The sequence below is a fragment of the Paroedura picta genome, chromosome 9 (genome assembly GCF_049243985.1).
Source record: "Paroedura picta isolate Pp20150507F chromosome 9, Ppicta_v3.0, whole genome shotgun sequence".
Classification (NCBI taxonomy): domain Eukaryota; kingdom Metazoa; phylum Chordata; class Lepidosauria; order Squamata; family Gekkonidae; genus Paroedura; species Paroedura picta.
Genome location: NC_135377.1, coordinates 21,838,597 through 21,855,583, shown reverse-complemented (window position 1 = coordinate 21,855,583; position 16,987 = coordinate 21,838,597). Strand labels below are relative to the sequence as shown.

The window sequence follows — 16,987 nt, the reverse complement described above, 5'->3', positions numbered from 1 at the left end:
TTGAGCATGCAGTGCCAAACTGTGATTTGAAGTTGTAGCTGAAATGTGTCATTGTGTCAATTAAAAACAACAACAGAAGGAGCTATTGGATGGTAAAGTACAGACTGAACAGTATATTTACCCTTTCCCCAATTCCCTACCTACCTTCCTTTTAGAAGAGCGTTTTTTCTGAAATGATTTTTGTTACCTTCTGCATTTCCACCTTGAGGGGTGTAGCTTGCTCTTCAACCTTCTTTCTGTTTTGATGGCCATGGCGTTAAGCCAGGACAGATAATAGCAAAATTTAAGTAAAAACAAAAAAAGTGAAAAAGTATAGACTTATATAATAATCCTTCCAGATGGACATCGCAAACATAGCACCATATTGACGCATAAAATTCAGGCCACAGTCCATCCTACGGCAATCAAAATAGATTTGATGCAATTTTGCTAATCCTCAAAGGGGAAAAAAAAGAGAGCAGTTGCTTTTGGTGGGATCGCTTTGTTATTATTTGCAAACAAGTACTTGTTTTTAAAAGAATAAACTAGAATGATATTCATGGCCCTTTATTAGCAATGGGAGAATTTGTCTTCTGTGGGGCAACTTAACAAGCCCTCAAGAGCTTTTTGCTTCACTGCAGATAAAGTGCATGCTGGAAAAAAAAATCTCTCTATTCCCACGTAGTGCTCTGGAGGGCACAAGATCCCTACTCTGAGTGCTGCCCTGGTGTGCCCCTCCCCCCATACGGGTCATCCTGGGGACATGGGGCTGTGGTTAGCAGGGAGAGTGGAAAAGCTCCAGAGCCCCATGGAACCATCACGTATGGTCTGGCCTGTGTCTTACATTGGCTGAAATCAGTTGTTTCTACCATAACTGTAGGAACAAATGCAAATGCCTGTAAAGAAACCAGAAATGCTGTAACTGGCTTTCATGAACTTGTAGCAGCTTCTGGCTCACTTACCCTTAACTGCTAAAGTCAACCCAAACATGACAGAAGGTGGCTGTGACCCGCCGAACGTCACTCCATTCCAGTATATGTCTTCAGGAACAATTTTTGATAATGAAACGTCTTGCTGTTTGAGAGTGCCTCTTTGAACAGCAGTTTTCTGCTTAGCTGTCTTAGACGAGTGAAGCATGCGTGTGCAAAGGCAGGCTCCTCTTAATGGCAGGCTGCTGCTTCCGTCACTAGAACGGGTGCTAAAGTTTGCTTCCAAGGCACCTTTCTCGGCAGTGTAGCCTTGTATTGGGTGCAGTGGTATTTTAGAGCCAGGCTGCCTTGTACGGAACCAGAGACGTGCCGTTCTGATTTGCTTTTTTTACTGTGGCTTGCTTGCAGGGATATCCACACCACCACGGGTAAAATCAAAAGAGCCGTATTACAATTCACTCCGGCAAGCTGGACGTATGTTCGCTGGTTTGATCCCAAGTCTTCGTTTCAAAGAGTGGCTGGAGTGTATCTTTTCATGATTATCTGGCAGGTAAAAAAACAAAACTCACCAAAATCACTGTGACATCAAAGCCAGGCATATCTCACAGACCTTTTGGCTCCATTTGGTCAGAGGAAATTATGTTTGATGTCTTCATATATAAAATAAAACTTGAGGGTGGAGCTGGGGTCCCCAGCGAGGTGACTTTGGATGCCATCGTGCCTGCCAACACAACAACAACTGCCGCCACAGTAAAAGGGTTTTCGCTGTGCTACTTGTATATGCAAGGAAATATTTTTAAACAGCGTGTTCATTTTGAACAGAATCCTATTAACCGGAACATCTTCCTGAACTGTGGCAGACTTTTGATTAAGAGTTCTTCGTGGCCTTAGTCCCTGCCATCTTCTCATTGTTTCTGCGTGCTGTGACAGCTGCACCATTTTTTGTGTCACTCTGTGTCAGAATTGCAGGCTCAAAAAGGTTGGGGGGGGGAGTGGCCTGGGAGCCAGAGAGAATGCCAAGGTATGTTGTTTCAATTCCATTTGAATTGTACAGTTGTTATGATGAGAAAATCATCCTCTTCATAGGATCATCCTCCTTTGTAGGCTTGGTAGCGCCCCCCCTCCCACCCACAGAAATGACAAATATGGCTTCACATGTAGATGACAGTTGTATGAACCTTGACCTCTACTTGGTGTAGTGGTTAAGAGCAGCGGCCTCTAACCTGGGGAACTGGGTTTAATTCCCCATCCCTCCACAGGAAGCTTGCTGGGTGATCTTGAGTCAGTCACAGTTCTCTCAGAACTCTGTCAGCCCCACGCACCCTGCAAGTTGTCTGCTGAAGCAAGAGGAAGGGAAAGTGATTGTGAGCCACTTTGAGACTCCTAAGGTAGAGCGGAGTATAAAAACCAGGTCTTCTTCTTGCTGGTAGCTGTGCATGTGATCATTGGGGTTGGGAACAGCCTGAACCAGACAAAATCAGAGAAAGGTAGTAAGAATCTGTCCAGAATATAAACGTTTGTTGCCTGACTCTTCCTTCCTTCTCCTCCTCAGCTGACTGAATTGAACACATTTTTCCTGAAACACATCTTTGTTTTCCAAGCAAGCCACCCTCTAAGCTGGGGCAGAATCCTCTTCATTGGAATTATCACAGCACCCACTGTGAGGTAACATTTTGCTTCATTTCCCTTCTCACTTGAAAAAAAGCGAATGGAAGCTTTTTTGAATATAGACAATATTTTGCAGATTTTTTTTTAAAACACTAAATGTTAACAGAAAATGCAGCTTTTTGGCAAGGTAGACATAGACTCCACCTGAGAGCACCTAACCAGAATCCCACAAAGCAAGATGTTTCATTGGCGGGATACCTGCCTTTTGTGCCTCAGATCCCCTTCCCATTTTTACAGTGCAATTCTAAACAGTTAGAGGGGCATAACTCTCTTAACATCCATAGGCTTAAAAATGTGTCACTCCGTTCAAAGGTTTGTTGCTGCATAGTCAACTACATTTCAGTCTACACATATGTATGGTGTTGCAGACCTTTTCTTTGCAACTAAGATTATCGGTAGATACAGGGTTTTATTTAGTTGCTTGAGGAGGAGAGACGGGGAATATCTCTCCTGTTTGGAATACTCATTATGATTGCTTGTCTTGTTTTGCTGGCAGCCATCCGGGAAGCAGTTAGACTCTGTTAATTAAGGTTGCAGCGTTTTGTTGGTTGATTGGCTAAATTATTTTTTTATGATTGACTGGAAAATTACTGCCTTAATCAAGTGACAGATATTTGGAATTGTTTTCAATACAAGTGCCAGAAGAGGCGTTCCTCTATACATGTCTCGGGATGCTTCATCTTCTAAGTTGATGCCACTTGCCATCTATGACCTTTTTTCTTTCTATTTTTCCTCATGCAGATTTATGTAGAATTAAATCCAGTTAATTTAACAGTGCCACTCTAAGGAGAGTTATAGTCTTTTGAATTTGGAAAGGCTTAGAAGTTTGTAACTACTTGGAATCGCACTGTAGAATGGCACACGATCAATTGACTACTTCCCTAATCGTGTGATAGCTTTAGTTTCAATTAATTGTGCTTCTTTCTCATAAAATGGGTAAAACCCAGGTGTTTTGCTGGTGGTATCCTAAATGTGCTAAAGAATGCTAAAGAATTCTTGCTAAAGAATGTTTCTGTTTCTCATTCCAGACAATACTATGCCTACCTCACAGACACACAGTGCAAGAGGGTAGGAACGCAGTGCTGGGTATTTGGGTAAGTTCTTGTTGCATCTGAAAAAGTAAACATGGGAATTGTATAGCCTGCCTCAGTGGAAACAGCATCTCTGCTGCCAGAAATTGCAGGTAGCCTCCTGTCCATTTCAGGTTTGGGGAAGCTTTCTTGATCTGGTGACTTCAGGTCATCTCCTAGGAACAGGACAGAGTCAAAATAATTGTTGGTGATTAATCTTTGGTCCTTAGTACACCTTGTAGTGGTTCAGGACACTAGTCCTTTAGGGCTTCCACTGATCTTTATAAAATTCGCAGTATTTTTCTTCTGTTTTTCTTCTGTTTTATTTCTCTGCCAGAAACAGAAATACACTACCGTATTTGCCGGCATATAAGACGACTGGGCGTATAAGACGAACCCCTCCCCAACATTTCCACTCAAAATATAGAGTTTGTGACATTACATTACAGTACTATGGGCCAATATGGGCAGCTATGTCTATCCCAACTGAAGTGCACCCGGCGTATAGGATGACCCCCCCCCCACTTGGAGGCATGTTTTTCAGGGGAGAAAAGTAGTCTTATATGCCAGCAAATACTGTAGGTATAACACAGGTTAGTCAGCCTTCCCAATTTGCTCAAGTGAGGCAAGGTGGAGAGAAAAAGGCCCATCCTGACTGCAGCCTGATTGGAATTTTGTCATCCTCCTTCCCTTTTTCTCTCCCCATCTTTCCCTATGAAAGAAAAGAGAATAAGCAAAACCTAGCCTTATATGGGGCTTAGAGGGCAGACAGAATTGGGAAACTGTAAATAAGACCGATGGTTTACAGGTCTTGTGTGTGTCAAATCTTGACTCTGTGCTTGTCAAAATCTCCTGTGATACTGTAGTTTAAATAAAATATGAATTGTTTTTCAAGGTTATTGTGAATAAGTAGGTCCAGATTTGGAAGTGAGAATCTCCCTAAGTTGGCTACAGTCACTGAATGAATTCCGGTTTCTCCTTGTATAATTTACTAAGAGGGAAAGATTATACCTTTCCCTTTGGCATCATTTTATGGCTTTAACTGCACTGAGGCAGTAACAATGAAAGCAGTAACAGGCACCTAAAATGGTACCCAGGTGTCTGCCAGATATCGAATCCATTCTTGGAGAACATTCCATCCAATGTTCTTGTCTCAATGGCGTTAATGGATGGATTTTCTTGCCTGTACCTATTAATGGCATAGCTTACCCTGGTATGCATGGCTTTCTCCTTATAGCACTCCGTAACATGTATTTTTGGGCTGGGGGGGGGCAGGGAAAGGATATTGCATAAAGGGATCTTGTCTGAGTTGAATTGGATGACCTCTTAGCTCCTTGCAGGTTTCATAAGTGTGTGTTTTTTGCTGCTCCACCACCTAGTTTGGCAGAGGCTAAGAAGCAGATCTGTGTATAATGTCCATGCCTTTCAGAAGAAAACTTCCAGATCACAGAGTGACAGAAACAGCAATATTTAGATCAGCAGAGTCTGTCCTTGTAGAGAAGGTCAACCTGGAGCAAAGAGTTATGGATGGATGACTTTACTCCTGCTTTTGGCCTTTGGCAAAAATAAACAGACCAATTGAATCCCTTTTCTTGGCTGTAGTTAGGAACATTTTCCCTGTCATCATTTCCTCAGTGTCCAATCCATCTTCAAAGTTGGTTGTTAATGGTTGTTTACAGTCTTCTTAATGGTTGTTTACAGTTCCCCTAAAAAAAATAACTTGCAAAAGAGCAGACCTTTTCTGAGAGATGCTTGGTGATCTCGCCTACATTCATTAAAATTGTGCAAAAATGACTACTGGAGAATACCTCAGAATTCAACACAAAACTGTCCATGTTTTTGCAAACATGCTCCATCAGTCAAAAATGTTTGATGTATATTTTTATAAGGCAATAGTTGTAAAATGTGTGTCCGTGCCGATTCCTGCTGTCCTGCGCCCCTCCCTCCCCTTCTAAACCTCAAGTTTTCAAGGGGATGAAAGAATAGCTGGACATAGAAGCTAGCTCTAATAAAAACATGGTAGTTCACCAAGAAAACCACAGTTCCCATAAATCCAGGCTGAATGTCACACTGGCCAGTCAGAGCCTGTTTGGGGTGGTCTCCGCCCCCTTGGAAAAGTAAGATTTGTGGCTTCAGGGAGAGGTTAAGTCTGCTGAATAAAGAGTGGCTTTTGATTTTTACAGAAGACCTTGCTTCTGTAGTTCTAGGGATGCTCATTCAGATATAAGCTGGTGCAAAATGCGGCTGCTAGGGTCCTCACTGGGACATCTTGGAGGGCCCATATCCAGCCAGTGCTGAGGCAGCTGCATTGGATACTGGTTGCTGCCCGGATCCGGTTTAAGGTGCTGGTTCTTACCTTTAAGGCCCTCCGCGGTCTGGGACCCACATACCTGAGGGACCGCCTTTCGCCCTATGCCCCCCGTAGGGCCTTACGCTCTGCGGGTACAAATTTGACATCTCGGTGTCTGGTTTGGAATGTGCAGAGATCAGAGAGATGGAGAGCAGAGAGGAGATGACTGGATGGGAATGCTGTCTGGATGGGGACCGCAGGAGGCTAGGTCGGGCGGGCTGGGATGGGGAAGGTAAATAAAAAATCTTCCCTGTCAGCATCCTGGATGCCTTCTTTGGTGCACTGTGGGAAATGTGGTCCTGGGATATCTGACATTGTTATCACATCTGTTAGAGGATTCAAGTGGAAGAGAGAAATTCTTGTCCTGCATAAGGTACTCCAGGACAGTGGTCCCCAACCTTTTTATCACCGGGGACCTGTCAACAACGCTTGACAATTTTACTGAGGACCGGGGTGTCCTCTTAAGGGACACCTGTTCAGACCTTAATGGCTGCTTTTAGCAAATAGCCTGGAGCCACGGCCCGGTACCAACTGATCCACGGACCAGGACCGGTCCACACACCGGGGGTTGGGGATCGCTGCCCTAGGAGACCGAGCAGCAGCAGCCTGCAGACTAAGTGAAGGCAAGGGGCAATAGCTAAAAATGAATAAGTAACAAAAGGTCACCCCTTCTTCTCACTAACATACATGTGAGAAACCAAACCAATTGTTTATGCTCATACTTGTGCATTATTCAGTTGTATGATGTATGAAAAAAGGAGCTGTTGTTTTTAAAATACCGTATCAGTTCAGATTGTCTTTTGGCTTAAAGAGCCTCTCATACAAATAACTGTGACCCAGAGACTATGAATATGACATGTATTTCTTTGCTCTGTGTGTGTGTGTGTCAGGGAGAGAAAAACAGGCTTTCATCTGCCTGAAAGCTGCTTAGTGTCTCACATGAAGGATTAGGCTTCCTTTCTTTAAACATAATCTCAGATCATAAATTAAATGAATTTAGACATCCAGTAAAATCCCTCTCCTTGTAAAACAGACCTTAAGCAAAAAGGAGAAGCTTGGAGGGAAGTAACTGCCCAGTCTGTGTGTCTTCTGTCCTGCTATTCTGCATCCTGCAGTACAAAATCTGCACTGTGAAAGGCTCGATGATTCCAATTAAGCCTTTTTGCACAGTATGACTTATTTTTGCCCATTTCTGCCTTTTTTGTCCCAGTCTCGGAACGGGCAAGAAGCTGTGCAGGACCCTTATCCCTTTTCACTCGAACTGTGTTCCGCTCCCCTTTAGCATTTAAGATTTGAGCAGTTTTGCCCACACATGTTCAAGCATATCTTCAACACAGGAGGGGCCAGAGACTTACTCTTTTTGAAAAAGACAACATTCCATGGTTTTTTGCCAGCCCCATTATGTGTCCATAGCCTTGATAATGGCTGAATGTCTCCTTTCTGCTTGGTTGAAGGGAACAAGTTTCTGCCTGTTTGTCATGCAGAGTTGTATTTTTTTTTTAATCACAGTTCAAGAAGAAGAAAAAAAACCCGAACACATCTCTGTTGAAGAGTTACTCCATGCCCATTGAAGTGTGGAAGATTATTTTAATACTTGTACACCTTACCTTGACCTGGGCTTATTCCCCACATGTTGGATAATGCACTTTCAATGCACTTGTGTTCTGCACAGGAAAATCCAACTGCAAAAGCACATTGAACGGTTAATATTGAATAGATTCAAGTGGGTGGCCGTGTTAGTCTGAATTTGCATGACAAAATCAGTGGCACCTTTAAGACCAACAAAGATTTATTCAAGGCGTGAGCTTTCTAGTCTGGGGAAGAGTGCTTGCACTCAAAAGCTCACACCTTGAATAAATCTTGGTTGGTCTTAAAGGTGCCCCTGGACTCTGATGTTGTTGGCTTAATATCGAAGGTGTGCGGAATGGGCCCTGAATGGCCCATGTTTAGCCCAATCTTGTCTGATCTTGGAAGCAAAGTAGGGTTGGTCCTGGTTAGTCTTTGGATAGGAGACCAGCAAGGAAGTCCAGGCTTGGTATGCAGAGGCAGGCAATAACATATATCTCCTGGTCATGTCCTGTCATCAGAAGGTCATCAGAAGTGGGCTGTGAGCTGATGGGTGCTGTCCTCTGCCAATGAGCGTTTCCCTTCCCCTTCAGCACAAGGCAGCTGAAGTTGCCAAGCCCACCAAGCTGATGGAGTTACTTCTTACAGAGTCAAGTCACAAATCCTTCTAACTTGGTACTTTTTACTCAACTCAAGCAATATTTCTTCTGTTCTTCCCTCCAGGGTAATCGGTTTCCTTGAAGCGATTGTCTGCATCAAGTTTGGTCAAGACCTCTTCTCTAAAACGCAGATATTATACGTTATATTTTGGCTCATCTGTGTGGTAAGCGGCACCTTGCTCTGTACGTGGTGATGTTCTTTATCTCAGCAAGCGTTGCTGGGTCTTCTTCCATGGAGATGCAAGTGTCTTTCTGGTATTTGTCACTCTGTGTTTTGCCACTGAAATAAACAAGATGGGAGAAACACCAGAATAATCATGATCTTTCCAGTAGTAGCTCCAGGACAGTGGAACTTCCTTCCCAAGGAGGCTTGTCAGACACAAGTTTAGCAACCATTTCAGCACAGATGTTTTTATTTCTCTAAGTTTTTAGAGGGAGTTCCCCTCCCCAGAGGATCTTTATTATTTGCTTTATGATTTATTGATTATTCTGTGTTGTTGTTTAAAGAAGGCTTTTTACTTTATACAATATTGATATTGGATACTTGCTTTTCTTCCTGGAAGGACCCAAAGCAGCTTACAACATTTTTTAAAAATACATTCAAAATTTATTGATGTATTTGCTGTTTGATGTTTTTGGGGGGTTTCTTGTTATTTTAATATTTTTAGTTTGATGCTGTTTTAATAGTTTTATCTCCCATTGGCTGTTAATTCCACATTGCTGATTTTGTAGTTTATTGTGATATGTGCTTGCTTAAGAGCTGCCTCTAGCATAACATAGTTCATATGGAGGCCACCCTATAAATACCAAAAGACATAGTTTAATGGAGGTTCTTCTAGATTGAAACACACTGAGATTAAATGGTTAGCAGCATGGGATGCACTTGCTGTGCTCCGGTGCATCCTCTTTCACTGCAAGGCAAAGTTCTGCTTGATTGCACCCCAAATGGCGCATGGGTTCAGAAGCTTGGCCTGGCCTAGTTATGTACTACAGATCAGAAGAATTGGGAGCAAGTTTCTTGCCATGCAAATCAGTCATTAGTTCTGCCAGTAAGAGCAGTTAGGCTAGGCTATTCCATAACATCCAGAGTGACTTGTTATGTGAAGCAACATTGTATGATGTCTTTTCCCATCATTCTTCAGAAGCACGTCGGGCAGTTTGCAAGAAGCATGCTCTGGGGGTGTGGCTTGCAATAACACTGGCGCTTTTGATCGCGATAGACTCTAGTCGAAGGCAGATGAAGAAATGTCTGTCTTTTGGTGGACTGAGGCCAACTGGAGCTCCACAGGCAGCGTGTCATCCTATCCAAAGACAGCTCTAAACAGTGACCATTTTCTCAGCACTCTGATAACCTGGTATTCTTTATCGAAGTGATTAAGGCCTAATCTACATTTGCAAGAAAGACCAGGAATGTCCATCAGAACTGTTTGTTCTTTGGGGGAATCACATCAGTTAAAATGATATAAAACTGCCCTATATTCAAGCAGAAATAAGACCCCATGTCTGTTAAAAAAAAAAAAAAGGAATGAATGAATTTTCTTGCAGTTGCATTATGGCAATGAAAATTTCACTTGCAAGTTTTTTACTAGGTGTATTCAGTTTTGACTGTCTGGGTTCCCCACTCCTTCTTTTTCTTTTTTCAATGTTACAGGCTATTACGACTTTCCTGTGTTTATATGGAATGGTTTGGTATGCAGACCGCTATGGACAGCGAGAAAAGGTATGCTGAGTGGGAAACACAGCCCTTGATAGAAAGTGGCTTTTGGAGTTGCAGATCACTTACAGTTTACCCAGAAAAATTACAGGAGTTGTTGCCTGAGCCTATGGCAGTCAAGCTAGATTAGCTTGTAGTGGCATCGGCTCAGATTCCCGCAGCAGGAGATGTGTTGAATGAGTGAGTTAGTCAGAAATGTGGGTGCTCCTGCTAATAATCACTTGGAAACCGCCCAAGGAGGGCAGTGCCTTCCCTAGCTCTTCCTAAACAGTGCCCATTTGCCTACTCAGTGCCAGGTGAAATCCTGCTTTTTTTCTAAATGCAAGATTGTGGATACTGTGGCTGCAGTCCTGAGTCTGCTTCCCTGGGAGGTAGTGCCACTAAATAAAATGGGACTTACTTTTGAATAGGCCCTCTTAGGGTTGTTCATTATTGCACTGAAAAACACAGCAGAATATGGCTTGAAAGCATAGCCGTGTACATGCCCACTTGAGACTCCTCCCCTTCCCACCCCCTCCAGTCCAGACTCATCATTGGCCATTTTAAGAAGCAGTGTGGGTCGACATGGCCATATATGGTCATATAACCCAATACATGTTAATTAGTTCCTACCCAGTCAGGAAACCCTTCCAGGGCCGTCAAGAAACCCCAGGGTTTCACAAAACCCTGTCTGGGAAAGCCTGATTTCGTAGAATGGTCAGTTAGGCCTAAATCCATCTATATTACAATGGCAACAACTGTTATTGATTCTGGTTTTGTGATGTATAGTTGGGAAACAATTAAAATCAGCATACCTGCATGGAAGGAAAGAAGGTTTGAGTTCCGCAGTGGAGTACAGGAAGCTGAGTCAGCATTGCTGTCTCTTTGGTTCCTTGTCCTCTTAGCTATAACCCCACATGGGACCTGTGTGGCTTTTAGTGTCCTCTCAATGCTCTCTGCAATTATGATGTGCATGTCTAATAGGATCGGGATACAAGAAAGTCAGACCTCACCGATGGCCTTCTTTGTTTCCACAGACTTTGTCGGAAAGCGAAGACAGCTCGTACATCCCAGATGCCTCCTGGCTAAACTCTAAGTTCACTAGAGGTACTGGCGCCTTGTATGGTACATTCTGTCCCTTTTTAGCTAGTAGCACACACACACTTTTTCGTGTACTGTCAACATTATTTTGTATTTTGCTTTACTTTTTCCTCCTCTTTTTTTCTTTTATTCTTTTTACTCTAGGACTTTATTTCAGCATATGTTTTATTAATGAAAATCTTTAATAAAAACATAGATTAAAAAATAGAAGAGAAGCCATGTCGGATCAGATCAGTGGCCCATCCAGTCCAACACTCCATTGTTGCATGGCAGTCAGAACCCTTCAGAAGGTCCACCAGCATGGCCAGAACTCCAAAACCCCTCCCATTGTTGCTCCCCAAGCACCAAGAATGCAGGGCATCACTGCCCCAGACAGAGTGTACCATGTGGAGAAAGAAGAATTTCTTTTTATATGCCACTTTTCTCTACCCGAAGGAGTCTCAAAGCGGCTTACAGTCACCTTCCCTTTCCTCTCCCCACGACAGACACCCTGTGAGGGAGGTGAGGCTGAGAGCCCTGATATCACTCCTCGGTCAGAACAGCTTTATCAGAGCTGTGGCAAGCCCAAGATCGCCCAGCTGGCTGCATGTGGAGGAGGAGCAGGGAATCAAGCACAGCTTATTTATATATGCTTGTATTTATCAACCGCCACTCCTGAGCTCAGCCGACTTGTGGCGGTTTATAATAAAAAAACCTATTTTTTTTAAAAAAACCACTTTCAAAATTACAAACGTGCCCACAGGTTCAACAAGACCCTGATCAAGGGCTCCTGGAGGAGGAAGAGGCTGGCCTCCATCACCTAGGCCATGTTGCCAGATCAGAAGCTGCAGCCCTTAACCACCACCCCAAGCTGGCTCTTCATGGCTAAATAGCCATTGATGGACCTCTGATCCATAACTTCACCCAATCCTCTCTTGAAGCTTTATATGCTTGGAGCTGCCCCCTGTTCTTGCAGCATAAGAGGTTCCAAGCCAAACATCATCCTGTGATACGGGGAAGGTAGCTTTTTCTAAATGGGTTCTCCTGCAGATGCAATGATGATCTCTCCTGGGTTCTTCCAAAGCGACTCCTAGTCCAGTGAAGTGGAGGAAAGCCCATATGGACTCCTTATTTGGGGTATGAGTTGCTTTCAGGAAGCAGTCAGTGAGAATCAATGGGCAGGTGCCGTGGTATCCATGGTCACAAGGTTGAGGAGCATTTCCCTAGAAAATGTGTCAGGTTTGTCTAAAACCTCTTCCCTGTCTGTCTGAAGAGTTCTGCTAAAAACTTGTAACAAGTCTGTCCTTAACTACCTCTTCTCTTCCCAGTCTAACTGCCGATTTTCATAACTGTCATTTCCTAACTGTCATTAGAGCTGTGCAGCTATGAATACTTTGTAGCTAAGGGCAAACGCTAAGGGAAGTTAAACTATCTCCTATAGGTTTTGTTCCTAATTCTTCACATATGCCCAGTTAGAATATTTTTTTTTCAATTTTGGAGAGTTCAGTGAAATGCAGGTCCATCTTATCAGGGTTTTCTTGGCGTTCGAGTGGGTCCAGTACATCTGCCCACTACCCACCCCTCTTTGTTAATGAAAGGAGTGGTTTATGTTCAAGAAGACTAATCATGACTACATAGCAATTAACAAGCTGCCGTTATCAGGAGGAAAATAAGATGGGTAGTTAAACCACTAGGTGGCATACTGGCTTCAAGCAAAGAGTATCAGAGCCTATTAGCAGACCCAGCTGTTGTGTTTTTAAAAGCAAAAGACGTCTTTTTAAAAACGAATTCCATGTCCACTTGCTAGGAATGGAAGACAGTCCGCCTAAACACTCCGGCAACAGCGAGGGCCATTCGTCCAGGCGGAGGAACCGCCATTCAAAAACAAAAGTGACCAATGGGATCGGCAAGAGATAGAACGACCGTTTCCAGATTTGTTCCGGAAGTGTGCCTGAGAGCAAAGAAAACTAAACCGAGCCTGGTTCTGAATAACCTGCAGGAAGGTTGACAAGAGAAGAGGGGGAGACCGAAGGGGGATGACATCTTCAGCAACCAGAGGCCTAGAACCTTGTTTACGATGGAGCTCACCTGTGTATTGCAAATCATTAGCTGCTGTCACTTCGCCATTCACTGGATTAAATTTAACCTCTTCTGCGCTTGACACTCAAGACAGAGAAAAGACAAAAAAAAAAACAAATTAGTTGCTTGCTCCTGAAAGGTTTGTGTGCTATTCTTTGTTCAGGCAGTTGCAAATGCCTTCTTTGAAGGCCCTTCTTTAGTTGAGGATGATGACCCAAAATGAACAGGCAGCCGCTGGGGTTGGCTCAGTGGCTTCCCTGATGGGTTCTTAAAAACTCTTTTTCCCGTTGTTGACCAGGATGTTTGGGTTGTGAAAGATGATCTGTGCGTGTTCTCAATCAGTCGGCTGAACCTCTTCACAACGCTTTCTCTCTTTTTTTTTAACAATCAGCAGGTTGTCATGAAGTACTGGAATGTGTGCCGGTGGATTTATACAGTTAACGATACTTTTTCTAACCGAACCCAATGTTCATCGTGTTCTCCCCCATCTCCGATACCCATGAAATTCTGTTGTACAATAAGAGCATTGTCTGCCATTCCAGAGACACAAACATCGCTTCATTTACCCAAATGGCTACTTCTTAACCAGGGGTAGTCAAACTGCCGCCCCTCCAGATGTCCATGGACTACAATTCCCATGAGCCCCTGCCAGCATTTGCTGGCAGGGGCTCATGGGAATTGTAGTCCATTGACATCTGGAGGGCCGCAGTTTGACTACCCCTGCCTTATACAATAATAATTGCTAGCATTTTCAGTGTGTGTTTTTTTTAATGTTTTCTCGTCTGTTCAGCTACACCATGTTTTCCAGACAGATTTCTCTTGACGGGCTAACAGCAACAAAATGATTCCCAATTTAAAGGAAAGGTTCTGCTGAAGCCTAAGAAGACAGCTTATTTTGCAATGTGCTAAAGGTCTTTGTGGTGTTGTTGGGATTTTTTTTAGTATAAACATTTCTATAAGTTTGCGTTGCTTATTTCTGGCTGGCTTATGGGATCTTTTTGCAGTACTTTCTGCCGGTCTCTTTAAAAAGAATAATTGAACAGTATTTCATTATGACGCTCTCTGAACTACGTAATTCCTAAGAAAACAGTAAGAATAGTAATGTAAACCATGTCTGTTATTTAGCATAGAATCTTTCCCCCCGTACCCAGCTGGCGTGTCCATCTGGCAGCTGTGTTGTGGGGTTGTGACCAAGGTAGCAGGTTAGGTAGGGATCCACGTCTGTACAATACGGTATCATTGCTCTTCACCTGGGAAGCGTCAAAGGGTGTCCTTTTCTGCCAGATACGGACCACAATATAATGAAATATTGTGGAAGTCCGCTGGTGAGGTGCTGCAGAGAGAGCACAGTATTCCAGGACTCCTCATGTGCTACAGAGGGCCTGCTTTCGGAATGCACTCTCTGCGGCTATTCCGGTTCTCTTTCATTTGGTGTTTTTCATTTATCACCAATATGCAAACCCTTGCATCCAAAGCTGCTGACATCTGTATTCCATTTGCTGCATCTGTGCTAAATGCAACGTGGGAAAAAATATGTACCTTAAAAGGTTTCTCCCCCCCCCCCATAACAAACATTGGTTTGTTGTTTATCTACTTCAGGTCATATGTTGCTGTTACCTCTTGGTGTTCTAAGCATGTTAAAATCACTCTCGAATGTATTTGTTTTAAACTCCAGGTTCCCCTATGGGACAATTGCTCCGAGATAAACCGGTGTCTTGGATCCAGGGATCTCAGTGGTAGATGCTGATGCAGACAAATTCTGGCAACGTTCCCTACCCCCTAGCAGTCCCTTTCAAGGCCTGGGAAGATGATGGATTTGGGGTCACAGGAGTTGTATGGACAGATAGCCACATTGGTCTGAGTGGGCTGCCGTGAGAAGGATGCAGGGGCAAAATCATCCCTCGTTCATCAGCAGAGCTTTGCTTGCAGGAGAGGGAGGGAAAGGGACTGCTGGGGGGGGAGTGGAACATGTCAAAAACTTACAGCTCACAGACTGATGGGTCCAAGCCACAGTCATTTTTTTATTTGTTCAAGACCAAAGTCAGGAGATGTTGATCTCCTTGTGAACATTTTGTGCTGCTCACTTTAGTGCTATCACCCACATTCCCAAAAGAGCTTATTTGCAAAGCCCAAAACATGCTGAAGATCCCACTGGCTTCATTATAGCTGCAGCCCCTACGTGCATACATAACAGTTTCATATACAAAAGCCAGATTTGTCGATGGAAAGCAGTGTTTGCATACCGTTTATGTATACAGTTATATCATGCACAGAATGTGCATGCGGACCTTTTGAATAAGCAGCAATTGCTGTTACAGTTTATGGTGGCTGGGTTACAGAGAGGTGCTTGTGTGTTTTTATGTATTGAGAGAGGACGAGAATGTTTCCCTCTACCAACTGCAATGAAAAACCACCTCCAGGTGTCAACAATATGCAGGTATACCTGTTTGCGTGCAGAAGTGGGCTTTGCGTCCCCTTTGACCTCTGGATGGATTGTTTTAAAGGAATTATAAAAGACAATCTTGCATGAATAAGATTTCTACAAGTACTTTCTTAATCCCGCTAGAAGACTACCCATGGTACATTCTGTGCTCATTTCCCCTGCTCGTTTAATTGTAAATTATGTAAAATATTGTGTGGAAAAAATTGCATTTTCTGTACTGAAATCAGTTTGTCCTTGTGACAAACATACACTTATTTCATAACTCTGTCTGCTGAACAGTGTGTGTGTACTGTATATTTCCATGGAAATGAGACCTGGACCAAGAGAATCTGGGAAGATGAGCTTTGATCAGGTCTAGAAATATGATGTGGTTAAACTTGAGAGATGTAGCCCACAACTGGTGAATTCCACATGCGAGCTCAAGTACTGTCACCCTGGTATTGAGAATTCTGGACGGTATTATTTTCTACCATTTGCAGGCCTTTTTCTACCTTTTTCGTGTCCCTCCATCCTACTTTTTACAGTTGTCCCACCTGACTACACTCCAGGTTTTATCTCTGTGTGTGTGTATGTTGTATGCATATATGTGTGTCTATGTTTGTTTGTTTTTTTAAAGCAACAATAATTTACCATGTGCTTAATGAAGAAGAGGTTAACTTTGGTTCCTCTGGAGATTGTACTGTATGAGCAGTCCTTGATGGGGGGGCCTAACCTAGTACGGCATGGCTGGAACTGCAGCAACAGGTTAGAGCACTGCAAAATAGCTCTGGGGGGAAAGAATCATTTTTTCTAAGGCCAAAAGAGCGTCAAGGAAGAGGGGAGAACCCTAGCCACCCAAAGCAAAGTTATTGCCAGCTTCCAGTATTAAAACTGTGTGGAACACTGTTATGTACAATATCTGTTTAATACATGGAGTTTGGTTTCGGCTCTGCTTTTGGCTACTCACCTGTGAAAAATAAAGTCCTGAATGCCTAAGAATATTTTGGTCTCATTAAAAAAAAAAAAACAACCAAGAACTCCTTCCATATACATTGGTTCCAGCGGCACTAATGCTAGAAATAGTGGCCAGAATTGAGACTCTTAAGTATGCGACAACATTTTAGCTCTCAGCGTAGCCATCTCAGAACTCTCAAAATGTTTCCTCTTCTTTGGAGTCCAGCCAGAACCACCTCCCAATTTGTATCATTTTCAAGGATCTTTGCTTGGACTGACAGGTGATACAAAATAATACAAGTAAGCTGATGGCAAGATGACCTGTATAAAGGTATCCCCTGTGCAAGCACCGAGTCATGTCTGACCCTTGGGGTGATGCCCTCTAGCGTTTTCATGGCAGACTCAATACGGGGTGGTTTGCCAGTGCCTTCCCCAGTCATTACTGTTTTATCCCCCAGCAAGCTGGGAACTCATTTTACCGACCTTAAAAGGATGGAAGGCTGAGTCAACCTTCAGCCGGCTGCTGGGATCAAACTCC

The 16,987-nt window shown here is 43.4% G+C and overlaps 1 protein-coding gene across 1 annotated transcript in view; it reads left to right on the top strand.

Annotated features, from left to right (window-relative positions):
- Window positions 1–16,494, top strand: part of PTDSS1 (phosphatidylserine synthase 1) — a 39,426-nt gene extending 22,932 nt beyond the window's left edge. The window contains exons 7-13 of the mRNA XM_077351846.1: window positions 1,317–1,458; window positions 2,461–2,573; window positions 3,605–3,670; window positions 8,286–8,385; window positions 9,873–9,941; window positions 10,952–11,021; window positions 12,802–16,494. Of these exons, the coding sequence (XP_077207961.1) occupies window positions 1,317–1,458; window positions 2,461–2,573; window positions 3,605–3,670; window positions 8,286–8,385; window positions 9,873–9,941; window positions 10,952–11,021; window positions 12,802–12,911 (670 nt within the window). The 3' untranslated portion in view covers window positions 12,912–16,494. The remainder of the gene's footprint in view (window positions 1–1,316; window positions 1,459–2,460; window positions 2,574–3,604; window positions 3,671–8,285; window positions 8,386–9,872; window positions 9,942–10,951; window positions 11,022–12,801) is intronic.
- Window positions 16,495–16,987: the final 493 nt, after the last annotated feature.